This window comes from Odocoileus virginianus, chromosome 18, assembly GCF_023699985.2.
Source record: "Odocoileus virginianus isolate 20LAN1187 ecotype Illinois chromosome 18, Ovbor_1.2, whole genome shotgun sequence".
Lineage (NCBI taxonomy): Eukaryota > Metazoa > Chordata > Mammalia > Artiodactyla > Cervidae > Odocoileus > Odocoileus virginianus.
The window spans coordinates 30,822,733-30,837,774 of NC_069691.1; the positions used below are offsets into that span (position 1 = coordinate 30,822,733).

Below are 15,042 nucleotides of genomic sequence, written 5' to 3' on the forward strand. Positions count from 1 at the left end.
AGGTAAGTTTCAAAGTCAGTCATTTTAGGACCTACACTAACCCAAAGCATGACTAGGTTTACCAGTTTACCCTATATAGTGACAATAAAGTATTTTTATTGTAACAGCTGAAAATGTTGAAAAGTAATTATTAAGGAAACCATAAATATAAAAAGCTGAAAAGCCAACCTCGGAAGAGAGGGGGAAGGGAAATGGTGATGTGAATAATCATAAAACACGAAAACTGAACATCTAAGCAGAAGGAATTCAAATTTCTCTAAATGCCCGAAGACTATGCCCCACTTCCTAGAGCAATGAGGGCTGCAAATTTGTTCCCATCGCTGTCAGCAAACAAAAGAAAGTCACTTCTCCGGCTAGACCATGTCAAACAGAAGACGTGGCCGCAGTGGAGGGACGCCTGGAATCCACTGGGGTGTAAAGTCAGGGCTGGGGCTTTTTGTCAGCTATTACCATAAAAGAATAAGAGGAAAAGTGACATTACCACACAATAGAAAGGTCAAACAGCTTGCAGCCATTTCATGACCCAGACAAGTCAAGGTCAAAGGATTCAGGTAGCAACTTAGCCAGGGCATAAGTTACAGCACAAATGAATTGTTTTAACACATCAGCTTTGGTCAATTAAACCTAACAAGGCAAGTTGCATCACGTAGCAGGGTTCCTGACACCAAGGCCAGAAGCTGAGACCGACCTCATAAAACAAGGCTTTTAACATAGCATAGCAAATTTAAGGTAATCCATCCAGAAACTGCAGATGTCAGAATAATAAAATACAAGTTGTCCTAAGCAGGGACATTTTTCACACTTTAGAATTCACTAATAGAGGGGTATAGACTTCATATTGACATACTCGTGTTATTAACATGGACATAAATGTAATCCCCTACTCACATGAATTACAGAATACAACCTATTTCAAATAACCATCCTAACATCTGTGCTCATGATCAGATTTTTGTCCTAAGCTCCACCATTCCCTGTTAACAACAGCAACTTTCTCCATGTACTTTTTTACAATATGAGTTTTGAAAAACTGAAGCCTTAAAAAAAAAGTCTTCAGCTTCATGCTGCATCAGTATAGTAGTGTTACAATATGAACTGATGCTTATTAAATGCTTTTGTGCACTTTTGTTGGAGACACAAGTATTATACAATTCAACTCAACACTATTTACTGAATTTTCTACTTTGAGACATGGTGTTGAAGCTAACCTGAATTTTTTAAATTGCAATATATTTAAGGAATTTTTTCTCAAAGGCAATTCTTATTTTCCTTTTTTGTGCTTGTTTAAACAAATCCCATTTTCAACTGATTTGTTCTTCATCCATAACTTACTACATGCTCTGAACTGCCTTAAAATGGGATTCCGAAAATAAACAACCTCCAGGCAACTCTCAGCTAGTAAAATTACTTCATCCATCACCCCATACTTTCAATTATATAGTCTTTATTCAGAGTTCTTTAATTCATCTGTGATTCATCAATGCTGTCCTGTTTAAATATCATCATAAACAGTGAGAATATGTGTATCTAACTGTTTTATTATATACAATATATTTATGTGCAAGAAAAATTTGCATTCTACTCTTAGAACATTGCTTGATATAAATTTTCGAAGATTTTTTTTTCTTGTACGTGTGGCCTTCAATTCAGCCTCAAGGTCTTTTCACCTCATTGGTTAATTGGTGGACATTTTTTCCAATTTTCTGAATAATATAACAACCAAAATGCCCAAGCATTCAAGTCCCATTAGCCTCACATCCTGTAACATCCAATCTAACACAAACTAATCCCACAGACTCCTTCCTCCAAGACACGCACTTAACGTTCGCAAGTTCTCTACAGTGCAGTGATTTATTCTCTATGCTAAACCCCAACAACAGAATTCAGTGAAATTAACCACATCACATCATTAGAGTTCAAGGACCCAGGAATGTATTTTAAAACGAGATAACACACCACACTGCCAGAGAAAAGTGAGCCTGAAGAGGAAGCTCCCCTCTGGCTCCGCTTGGTGCAGAGGACTGCTACCGTAACAACGCCCGCTTCCCATCGCATAACCACTAGTTCTCTGAGATTTCTAAAATTACTCCTCTGACACAAGGATGGAAGGAAGAAAGGCTGGAAAACTCTGCTTTGAACACAACATCAACTGATCATTTTCTCTGTCACAGCACTAACAGACTCCTCAAGCGTCACAAGTCAGACTTTCCTTAACTTCAAACTAGAAAATCCACTCTTTCATCAACTGAAGAGACACTTCCACCCAAAGTCAGTTTCAGGCCCAGGGATCACCCTTGCCTTTGCCCATCTTTTTCAGATATGTAGTAATTCCCTATTTTAATGAGCATCTCATAAGCTATTTCCACTCTCTAAAAACCTTAGTTAACCTTCCAACAAAGCAGTAATGAACCCTTAGATTATAAAATCAGTTACCACATAAGCCACTGAGATGACAGAAAACTTATCTCAACTTTTAACAGCTCCAGATAATTCTAGCTCAGCTTCTCGTTGGGTCCCTCCCTTGTCAGGGGCTGAAATTCCAACTGGTCGGCAGGGATGGCAAGAGTAAGAGTGTCATAAAACAGTTTCTTAAGCCCACTGGTCTAGTTTTTCAGTTCCATCAAGCAGAATGAAAGTTTATGAGGAGACAGACATTACTCGTTAGATATCTTGGATTGTTGTTCCAAATTATAGTGCCAAACTTAAGAGGAGAAAGTTAATGGTGGGTTAAAACTTTAATTTCCTTTTGGCAGTTTCCTCATAAATTCCAAATTTAGGGAAAAACAAGCAAGTAAATAAAAAATCCTATGAAATCTATAGTACAGCTATGGGTGGACAGACCTCTCAGGCACCACTTACAAAACAGAAACTTTAAAGAACTGAAGCCTGAAGCCATGGTGACAAGTCTCCTTCAGTGGCTCCTGCCCAGCTGGACCCACAGGCACACACTCTTCACCTGTTAGGGAGCACCCTCTGGGAGCCCTCACCATCATCACCTGTCATTGCACTGCTTCCCCAAATAACCAGTATTCCTGAAAAACGAACATCATTTTGGTTTCTTTGCATATGGAGTTATTTTCCCACCCAAGAAGCAGAGTGCACTAAATCTAAAAATCTAAACACATAATCTAGTTGAATATTTTTTTTTTTTATTACAAGATATGCAGTGCTGTGTATATGGTGAGAAGGAATAAGGTGGGGAAAGACACCTAATGCTGTCAGCAGGGTATTTTATTGACCTTTGCTACCTCCAGAAACTGGATGGTTATGTACTTTTTAAATACTTGAAAATCATAACTGATACAACAAATATTATACCTCTCTCTCCCTCCCTCCCTCTATTTCTTTCTCTATTTCTCTCTCTCTCTCTCTCTCCCCTTTCCCTTTGAAAAGTGAGATCATATGAAGAGCAATGCAAGGGCTTAGTTTGCCACATCAGAACACAGATGCCAAGCTTTCCCAGCTGGCAACTGGGGCCTCAGAGTTTAACTCTTGAACTGTCCAGCAAAACTATCTTAGGGCGGGAACATCATGGCTGAGAGGGCGAATTTCTGGCCCCTCGGATTGTGTTTTCTCCTTATCAGCGAGAAAATTGCTAAGTATCTTATCTTACAATATGTGTTCCCACAAAGGTCTCATTAAGCCTAGGAGCAAGACATGCCAGTAAGAGCCCTTCTTTATCTGGCGAATTATGCGAGAGCCAGAATGCAAACAAATGTGCACAGAGTTCATGAGTTCAGTCAAGGACAGGATGCTAGATGGGAAAACTTAACAGGGTTCCCCTAAATCAAACATGCATACAAACGTCATGCTTTCTGAGCATTTCACAATGTAAGCACACCAAATCATCCTGGAGAGCAGCCTCATGTTAACAAATTACGAAAGCTTCATTTTCCCTGTAAGGGGAAATATCTGCAAATGAAGCGAAATTTATTAAAATGGTAAAATATGCTGTCAACTTGCAAACAATTACCTACTTAAGCTTTTCATTAAAAAAAATAATAATTGTTACCCAAAAGAATTCTAAAAGTCAGTAACTGAGGGAGGAAGACAATTGTTAGCATTAGCTGCCTCTCTAATAATATGTGACAACCCGGAAGGATTCTATTTCAAACACAATAATAATGATTACAACTCCCCCTGTAAACAAGTCACATTTTTCCACAACTTCAAAATGTACTTTGATTATCATATCATTTACCAATAAAACAACAGAAGTTGCCATCCACAATTTTAAAGACTCCACCAGGCTACAACGGAAACTCTTCTCTCATGAGAGCCATGAGGTTCCGGGCCTCTCTCTAGCACTCCAAAACATGTTTAACAGGAGTGCAAAGTACAGTTCAAAAATCAGTCAGCCTGAGTTGAAACTCGAATCTGGTAAATTCATGACAACAGTTACTCTCTCTTGAGATCTCGAAACTTCTTAGTGTGTTATGACCTCTCTCTTTCTTCAAAGCTCTTCCCTCAGAGAAAGCCCAGCCTACCTAGCCCACCCCACCCTGCCTTTTTCCCCTTCAGACAGGACACAGCGTGGCCACTCAAGGCTTCCATAGGCCAGACTTCCTTCCGTGCAGCCTGCTAATCCTTCTTATTAATTAATGAGATAACGATGGTTAACTGGAAACCAATGTTCATGCAAACTGTCTAGGAAACGTCAACCAAAATTATTTCGGCCTTTTTGTTGGTCTTCCTGATGTCTTGTTTCCTCATGAAGGTTCTCTCATTTTTTTTTTTTTTTTTTTTTTTAGCATTTACACTGTTACACATTACTAACTAGGAAAAAAAAAATGCCCTGTCAATGGCTTACTGTAACATTTGGAAGTGTAGAAACTGAAGGGACTAGAAATTGCCTAAGAAATAAGCAGTGATGTGACTGAAAGCCACAGTCAGTTCTGGCAAGTGCATTCCATGTCACTGCAGCCAGCTAGCCCTCCACACCCTTCCCAGAGCACACCGGGCGTCCTACAAGACACTTCTGTCCCGAGAAGGGGTACTGTGCACGGCCTGCCTGATTTTTGTTTTTTGGGGTTTTTTTTTTTGTTGCTTTTTTGCTTTGCTTTCAAGAAAGCAATAACAAAGACAATATGGGGAATAGGTACCACCTGCCCAAGAATCATTGGACATCTTTAATATCTTGGGGAAAATGGAGGGCCACTTTAGAGCTGTTTTTTCCCTTCATCTGTCATCATCTTAAAAACAAAAAAAGGAAACCTAAAAAAATAAAAATAAAGGGAAGGGTTTTCTATCAGCTAAGGTTTGCTGCAGCAAACAAGCAAGCAGCTTTCATTCAGGGATTGTCAAAAACTTTCCAGTGCGCCCACTGCAATGCGGATGCCAACCAACGAATCAAAGGCATTCAGCAACTAGACAAAGAGGGTCTGATGCCAACCTCGGTGCCACTGGCAACCGTTATTGGCATCCAGCACAGTGTCTGCCTTTTTTTTCCCCTCGCCTGGCACTTCACAAACAAAATGGCGGTTCTTGTAGCAACGAAACAGCCGAAGCGCAGCCCTCTGAATCAATACCGTCAAATGATTTTATGGATTTAAATGCAGGGACTCCCACATGATGTGTGTGTTTTAGGTAAAGCGGGGGTAGCATCATTTAATAAATGACTATATTGAATATGACTCTTTCCTAAACATAGAGCAATAGAAAAATGGACTAAATTGCGGTCAACCAGACTCTAGGCACAGGAGAGGCTGAATAACAAAGAGATTTCGCTTTAAAGGAAATCCTGCCTGGCGGCCATGGGATGCAAAAGTCTAATGAACTATATATCAGAAATGATTTCAAAATGCATACATTCTCCCCAAAACTGTATCAGATGCAGATGTAGCACTATAGCTTGTGTCAAAGCTCTAGTAACTCTTTCCACATTTCAAAAAAGAAAGATGAGGCTGAGGCTGCTGGGCATGAAAAAAAAAAATAAATAAAAGTGTGGGTTGAACCAAAAGAGAAAGAGGGAAAAAGCATAGGAAGTTGGTCAACAATGAACTTTATTATTTGCTGGTCTTTATTTCATTCTCCAGAAGATATGCAGTTTGTGATCTTGTATAAATAACCAAGAGGACTATTGACATTTCTAGATCTGGAAATTGTCAATATATTGTAACATCACTCCACACTGCAATGCGGATGCCAACTAACAAATCACAGGCATCCTGAGCTAAACAAAGAGGGTCCGATGCCAATCCTGGTGCCAGTGGCAACCATCTTTGGCATTCTCTGTTCTTTCTCATGTTTTCCTACCAGTCGTTTAGAAGTGGGGAAAGAAAGAAAAAAGGGGGGAAAGGTAATTCTTGTTGCTCATTCTGTTGCAAACATTACACTTTTCTGATTTTTCTCTTGCGTTTTTCTTTATAATCTTTACCTGATTAATAAAATATACTTAAGTGGGTTTTCATGCACTTCGAGGACAAATAAAAAGTCACGATGGGAGATATGTAGCTCTCTGATTGACTACAGATTAGTCTTTTAAAATCCCCTCTTCAACCAACTGCACTGCAAAAATACATAATTAACCTACATTTGACCAAAGGAAAAATACGTAAATTTTGAAAAAGGGAAAACACAAAAGCATCTTGATGTGACTTTTTTAAAGAAAGCGCCATCAGATATTATAAAGATATGATGCATTCACAAGTACAGAAGATATAAATTAGGTGCACAGTGTAAGATCAGGAAAGGTTTCAAAACAAGACTCAAAATAACAACAAAATGAATTTTTTATCTGAAAATGTGGTCTCCAAGAGTTGCTTAAAACTTTATGACTATCATGACTGATGGTGCAATGCAGAAGGCATTTATGCATTTTTCTTTCTTCAATCTATCTTCCCAAATCCAAAGTATATGTTCTTTATTGTCAGTTCATCAACTAAGACAGTTGGCTGCCTGCCCCAGGAGTGAATGTACCTGTGTGCACAGCTCAAGGAATAGCCTTCAAGCAAGTTAAAATGCAAGCAGCAGTGAAGTGCTTGCAAATCTTCTCTCCCTGCACTAAAAAGTTACATAACCCACTTTCTAAAACTTTACTTCCAGTCTTGACTTTCATGACAGAGTTACAACACATTTACAGTCAATCCAGCACATATATACAGCCCACCTTATAATGTCACCTCCTAGACAGCTGTCAATCAAATTAAGTGTCATGTGCTAATGAGTTTTTATTTTAGGACACACAGGGAAAAAATACATTTTTCCCCAAACTGTCATTACTTCAACTTTAACTTTTAAACCTATAGAAATAATATATGCAATCTTTTATTTATAAAAAGAATATTTCCAAATGTATGCTCTCAAGCACCATTATTTATAATCAAACTAGAAATGTTTAGATAACTTTTAAGCATATCTCTAAAACTATACCAAGTAAATATAAAGGAAAAAAACACAGAGTAATACCCAGATTTCTGAGTCAAAAGAGTAATTCTGATATTTTATATTTTGGGATGCTGAAGTTCATACAATTGACTATATCCCACACTTATATAACACACATCAGATAACCATCTGCCACCTGGCTATCTGCAGGCCACTTTCCCTACCACCTGGCCAAGTTAAGAAATGACCCACCAACTACGGTAGATTAAACTACAGGCCACTTTCAGTAGGTTTTTTTTTAATGTTTTACTATGGACTATTGCTAATACAAGCACACCAATATATATCGATAAATTCATTTGAAGTAAAGAAATTCTCACCTCCTTAAAGAAAATATATTAAGAAAAAAATAAAAATAATAAACATATTTCATGAACCCAGAAAACACTCAGCAAAAAATATCACCTATTTTTAAATTATTCAGGCAACATTCACCCCACTCTCTTTATCAAGGATTCTTTTTAAAATAGGTATGGTATGCGGTTTCTGCATTCTTTTTGAGATTTATTTTAAACCAGCGTAACCAGTCTACTTTCTGTTTTTGTTCTCTAAGGAGAGTTGCGACTTCTCTCCTTGGTAAGTTTCATGAATTTACATTCAAGTAAACGGACAGTATTAAGTGTTCCCAAGTCACTCTGGGAGAATATTAGAACATAAATTATTTAAACAAGAACCATAATCCGTTTAATCTACAGCGAATATTACACAATCAAATGTAGGTGTTGATAGAAATATTTAAATTAAATAAATCTAAGTCTACGTAAGATACACTTTCTGATACTGGCTATCTTAAGCATTCTGTAATAGGAAATGTTCATGCTATTTCTCAGTGCAGTAGCACTGGATTTGTTAACAAAGTTCATCCACCTCGTTAGTCAGGAAGCTAATACAAAGACTGTTAAAGAACAGTTTGACTATTCATAAATCAAGTTACATTTTCAAACTGGCAAAAGATGACTAGATGTAAAGAATGTCGCCGAGGACAAAGAGCCAAGTGTAATCAACTATAGTTTTCAGATTATTCTATGTCTTTGAAAAAGTGTATTATTTCAAAGACATTTGAAAACGCATCTCTTTGTGGTCTTTAAATATCCACGCCTATCCAGGTAGGAAAGCTCCATGTGTATTTCCATGGCTTGCACATGCCCGTGGACAAGCGAGAGGAGGAGAAGGGGCATGCCGCTCTCCCCAGATCAGGTGAACAAGAGACCTAGGGGCCTCCAGGACCATCTAACCCAAGCCAGGTGCTCTGTGCGTGGGGTCTGCGGGCAATGTGTGCCGGGCTAGAAGAAAGAACAATCTGCTCCTACCTTGCTCCTGCACGTAGTATGCCAAAAACAAATCAAGCTCCTTAACTGATACTGTGATATGATGTGGCTGGACACAAAGTGCTGGGTTTGTGCAATGTGGGGATTTCATGAGCCGCTCTCCATCGGTACTTTCCAAGGGGATGCCTTTGAACAGGATCACCATGACTAGATCCAGACGCCAGACTTTGTCTGCCTGTCGCAGGCAGTCGATTCTCCTAATCTTACCCTTCTGGTCAGGATTGGATAGGACACAGCACGGGTGCTTCTTGCCAGTCACGGTGAGCACAAAGTCCTCTCGGTACTCCTGGCGGATATCTTTGCGCAGTTTGGCCAGGAGCCTGGATGCCCACTTCTGTTTGATTTCAGGCTTTTCGCTGAGAAGCTCATCTTTGACTGCTCTTTCTTCATCCTTTGACATTCGCTTCTCGTGCTTTTTAAAGTACTTGCGTTTCCGAGCCTGCAGGTTGAACCAAGTATAGGCGATTGCACGGACGTGTGGAAGTAGTGCCTCGATGAATGGGTGAAATTCATCCTGTGGAAGATGAGGGGGAAAAACAAGACATACAGGGTCAGTTTTGTTTGTTAAAGGCTCCAAACCATCAGACCACAACCCATTCCCAATTCAGTACCAAAAGTTACACATAAAAATAACATTCTTTTCTTATTTAAAATTATCAAAATAGCAGGACCAGAAGAAAATAAAGTATGCCAAGCTGCCCCTTTTCCACCAAGACTCACAGGTTGATTCTCCCTCCTAAAAAAAAAAAAAAAAAGAATAAAGATTCATGTTTGTATTTCCACTCTGGCCCCATCCCCCTCATTCCCACCATGCATCCTATATTCTTTAAAATGTAAGCAACCAAGGTGCTTGGCACCTAATTCAATATTTAAATATTTGATTGACCAACTAACGCTGAGCAGTACCATTTTACAAAGAACACAGTGAGTTTTTTTTTTTTTTAATCGGAGCAGAGCTGTTCAGAAGGCAGGAGCGATGGCACAGTTCATTTCTCTTCTCGGTGGTACAGAAACACAAAGCATATAGATGCTGGTGTAATGCCACACAGTTCCCGCTTTTGGAGCATGCTCTCAGCAAGAGGCTGCTGGTGGCACAGAGAGCATGCGCCATTAAACTTGATCCATTTTCTTATCAAACGTCCAACATTCCAACACTGAAACAGCACCATTCCAGGAGTGGTAACTAGAGAAACTGGTATACGGTGAGGGAAAGTGGGCAAAGGACACAGCTTGTCGGATCGGTGTCCTGAACAGAAGGTTTCCATACTTGGAGCAGCACATTCCCTCCCTCCACCAGCAACACTAGCCCCCAACACACACACACACACACACACACACACACACACACACACAAATATACACGCATGCACGCTCTTACTCTCTCACAGATCCACAGACCCGCTCTTGCATTTTTAAATAAAAGTTTCTAAAGTTGAAAACAGAATTGACTCGGATGTTCTTCCAGCAGCTCTTCCTATAGAGTCTGAAGCCCCACTCAGTCAGTTAATTTGTTAACCGATCACATGAGTATGGCAATTATTCTAAAACCCTTAAAAATCAATCTGAGGTGAACAATGAAAAATGGCAACTTGGCACCAACTTTACATTCTTTGTGTCTCTATATGCGGTGGCAGGGTGACACCAGGAGTGCACCGCTGGTCACTCCCTGCTTTTGTGGAATCAATACAATTCATTTGCTACACGTCTGAATTCTCGGACAGGGCTGTGGGTGCACATATGCATGGGCTTGTGAATCTGCACGTGGAGAGATCCCATCTAGTGAATTAAGTGGTTTTACCTTAGGCTCCTGTGTCTTTCCTGCCTGTTTCATCTAAGCCTTTTGTAAGGCAGAGAGGCAGCTAGGAGTGGCAGATAATCTGCACCTACAGTTATTTCAAACTACTTCCCAAAGCGGTCAGTGTTTCATTACTTCCTGCCGTAGGTAAAACCTGTCTCCTAAGCTCAGGCCTATTACTGTTCCGAGAAAGAGCTTAACATCCAGGGCGTGCACACTACGTGGGCAATGAGGCCAGATCTGAAACAAATGAGAACTTCCACCACGGCCACTTTTCTGGTCACTGTATCGTCACCTCAACCACAAAATAACTTTCTCTAACTACTTATATCCCAAGTTAGAATTGACAGCCTAGTACTGGTCACCCTGAACTATATGCAATAAATTCTATCTAATCAGCAGTCTGATGAATTCCATCAGGTAAAAATGATGAAAGTATCATGAATGACTCTCTAACAAAGAAGATGCCCCCAAACTCCCATAGAGTTACAAATTCATTTTCAAGATCATATTCAGTTTCAATGCTAAAGACTGCGGCATGTTCGCAGTCTACAGTTCGGATCCGGAAGAGGTATACATCCCATCCGATCAATAATGCAATTTTCAAGTGTTTTAACATATTGCCGTGAAATGTTCCGAGAGCAGAATCAGTCTAAATCAAAATTTTATAACAATACAGAATGTAGATGATTACATCACAGCATGAGGCATAACCAAATGCCATAGAGGAAATCATTAAACCGATCAGTAGTTTCCAGCAGAGACTTGAACAATTCAGTTACTATGCAAGCACATTAAACTAGGCCATGGAAAGAGTTAAACCACAATCTGTTCTTTGTGTGGGAAGGCAGCCCTGCTCACAGCAACCACAGCCCATGATAAGACCTCCCTATCTCCATACACTTTCTGATGCCATGCTTTCAGCGTTCACTGTAACTACAAAAACTTTGTTTATCTCCCTTAGAAATATATGCAAGAGGAAACCCTGCTCGAGGAAATGTGGACTCAGGCTTTGGGAACTCACTTCCTATAATCTAACTTCTCCTATGATTTATTGATATGATTTAAAAACCTACATATATATATACTTACAAACTAAAACCTTGAAATCGTAAAGAGTACATGCGGGTGGGAAGAGCTTTGTCTCACTCACTTTACCCTTGCAGTATTATTTTATTTATTTTATTTAAAAATGCAGTATTATTTTGACAGATATTAAGCAATGTGGTAACTCTCAAGTACTTTTATCCTTAAGTACTATGTTCAGTAACATTTCATTTTCTTATAAAGACTTCAAACATAACTTTGATTACATATGTTTGAGTTTCTAATCATCTATCATGTAGATTTCAAAATTTTAACAACTTATTTTAAACAATCAAAATGCAACACTGAGGGCTTACATTTGAAATTTCTTAGCAAATGCACACAAAACACTGCTTTTTTTAAGGTTGCCTTTAGCTTGTTGCCAATGCTGCCAAGTAATGTTTTAAAACATAGTTTTTTTCTTTTGATAAATAGTCCTGCAGCAAACTTTCTGAGTCCACAGTCGCCTTACAAATATCTTTCAGGGCTTTACTATTATGCGAATTCCTTTCAAGTAAAACACTTACTTCTGACATGAAGATATCCTCAAAAAATGGTAAGTAGAGTTTTTCAATAAGTCACATGTATTTTTGTATTAACATGACTAAAGTACCATCTCCCAAGTATGATTGTTTTTTAATGCTGAGTTGTAATATATCTGTATTGATTTTGAATGGCATGTATATGAAGCATAGTAACTTGTCTTCATCAAAAAAATGATTAAAGTCCTAATTAATAGGTTATCACAATAACACTATAAACAACTATGAAAATTATTTTTTAAGAAAGCAAAGCATTTAAGTAAGCTAATATCTAACGTCTCTATGCTAAGGTAATAGGCCACCTTGCTCTTTCAGAATTTTTATTAAAACACATTGGCATTCAGTAATTCTTTCTCTTTTCAAATTTCCTTTATTGAACTAAACTGATAAAATAAATAACCTAGTTACAAATTTCAAATATAAAAGTAAATAGTCCTAATTCCACTGGAAATATTTATTTTTCTTCACAGGAACAGTGGTCTCCATGAAAGGGATGGAAAATTAGACCAATATAGAGGTAGAAGAGTAAATACTAGATGTTCTTGGAGCACTGCTATTTAACAATAAACCATTTTTATAAATGTACCTTCAGAACCTGAAAAATAGTGAAAGAAAAAAAATTCAATACAATCATTCCAAGTGAAAGTTACATTAAGGGTTTACATTATTTTTAGCAAAAGCAAATACAAAATCCTATATGATGCTTAATTTTCTTTTTACATCTGATTTATACTGATGTAAAAATACAGGTTTATATCCATGTACTGATAATTCTGAATAACACTTTGATAAATATCAACTATAGCCTCTTTTGAAACTTCTTTCTAAAGCCTAGATATCTTATTGCAACAACAAAAGCACTTTGCAAAGTTTTCAATCAATTAAGAATGTTTCTCTATTTTGTATTTACATAATCCTGAAAAATGTTCTGCTACAGCTATTAAGTTCCTGTAATACAAAACTAAACTATCGGTCTGATATCAAAGCAACATTGTTAAGATTACTTCTGCAACACCTTACACTAGCTATAAAGTCACACAGATACTAAAGGGAGAATTCTAAAGCTAAAATTTTTTCTTCTAGTCTAGGCCTTAAATCCCCAAAACAGTTTCAATATGTCAACCTAGATTTACATTATTAAAACAGTAGAGAAGATCAGTCATCATGAATTAGTGTTAGTAAGTATGTATCCTTGAATACTAATGGGATAGTTGAATGACTATATTGTATATGCTCCTAATATTCCATATGTCACGATGCTACAATATTATTTTTAACTTACACAAATTTAGATAAAGCTAGTGACTTTTTGATTCATATCTAGAGGAAACCAAAAATGCAATGTAATTGCTCGCAATGATTCTGAAAATTCGATGCTGGAAATATGAACCAATACAGAAAAACAATCATTTACAGGTGAGAGCAAAAGTGCAGCACTTTGCACCTGAAAAGCTTACCTCAATTTGTTTTATTTGAACTACGCCTCAATGTAAAAATAATATCAAATGGATGTGGTTTACCAGAAAGAGGAAAAAATCCTGCTGATGGGTAATATGAAAGGTAACTTTTGCAACTGAAAGCAATTCGTTATACCTGAAACAGTTTCATCACCATATTTATTGGCCATTATTCACAGCCTTAAAAATACAAATAGGTCAGCAACTCATTTTTTCCAGTTTTGTCAAATTAAAGTGCACGTTTATTTGCTGAAAATAGCCATATCTAAGTTAATCATACTCAGATGCCAAACAAAATATAAACAATAAAAAATGTGTCAGCCAAAAAGCTACAGGACTGTATCCAATCACTGAATAAGCCTTATCATTGTTTTCATCTTCATTCACAATTTATGAATGCCTCAGTCCTTCTGAATCACAATAGCTTCTAATTGTCATACAATTGAAATCTTAATCATTTGTCCATTACAAAAATGCATCATCATGATACTGGATTTTTTAAAACTTGTAACACACCTAAGACTAGGGGACACTTCTTAAACTGTTTATAGTTTTTAAGCCATTGTCAAAGAAAATGGTTATCAATTACTAATCGTGACATAGCCTCCTAAAAGCTGCAGTCAACTATCCCACACCTTTAGAGGTTTAAAAAACTGCTTCAAATAACAACTCTAGGCTAAGATATTTAGTTAGTTCGTCTGTTGCTTAGTTAGCCGGGCAGCGATGAAAGCCGCCCCCAGGTAAGTCTGTTCGGTCTCTCCACTTTTCCATTTGACCGACCGGTTTAAAATTATATAAATTGTGTTCTTGTAAAAGTATAAAGCCAGTATTTTATTTCATAACACTGTACCTGAAATCTTAGGACAAATTTCAAAGTGAATTTTTGAAAATGACCTTACTTTTCCAGCACTCCTTTCTAACCTACGCCCCAATATCGTCAATGAACAGGTCTCCACAAAATGAACATGTTTTAAAAGTCCTTTAACTTTCATCCCGACCGACTAACTCGAGTCCACGTCTAGATCGCCTTTGTGGCGTGGTCACTGGAAACCTCAAAGTGCGGATCGCGATGCACTAGAGTTTCAGATCCCCAAATTAAGCAAAGGAATGGGTCCCCGGACCACAACCTTCTACTCGCTTGTCTCCCGCCCACTGCCTGCAGCGGAGTCCAGAGGCGCCCACAAGGACTCCTACTGGAGTCCCCTCGCCCAAGTTCACTGCTTGTTTATTAAGGCTCAGTCCCCCCCGCCCCCCAAAGCTCCTCTAAAGCCGGAGTCCACCTCGGCGCGCAAGCAACCAAAAGAGGCAGCAGGCACCCTGGGCAGGGGCGCAGCAAGCACTCCAGGGGCCGCACGGGGGCTAGCTCTCGCGGGCCTGGGCCCTGCCCATCCCTGGCGGCCTCGCCCGGCCCAGCCGCCCTGGCAGCACGCGGGCACCCGCTCTCCGTG

At 38.6% G+C, this 15,042-nt stretch overlaps 1 protein-coding gene across 10 annotated transcripts in view; it reads right to left on the reverse strand.

The window, feature by feature from the left end:
• Nucleotides 1-15,042, reverse strand: part of NFIB (nuclear factor I B) — a 244,191-nt gene that overhangs the window by 228,427 nt on the left and 722 nt on the right. For 7 of the 10 annotated variants that reach the window (XM_020875064.2, XM_070480518.1, XM_020875022.2 and 4 more), the window contains exon 2: nt 8,697-9,228. In XM_020875064.2, coding sequence (XP_020730723.1) covers nt 8,697-9,228 — 532 coding nt within the window. Of the gene's footprint in view, nt 1-8,696; nt 9,229-9,620; nt 9,922-15,042 lie in introns of those variants that run through there. The other 3 variants (XM_070480519.1, XM_020875051.2, XM_020875032.2) reach the window with 2 other exon arrangements.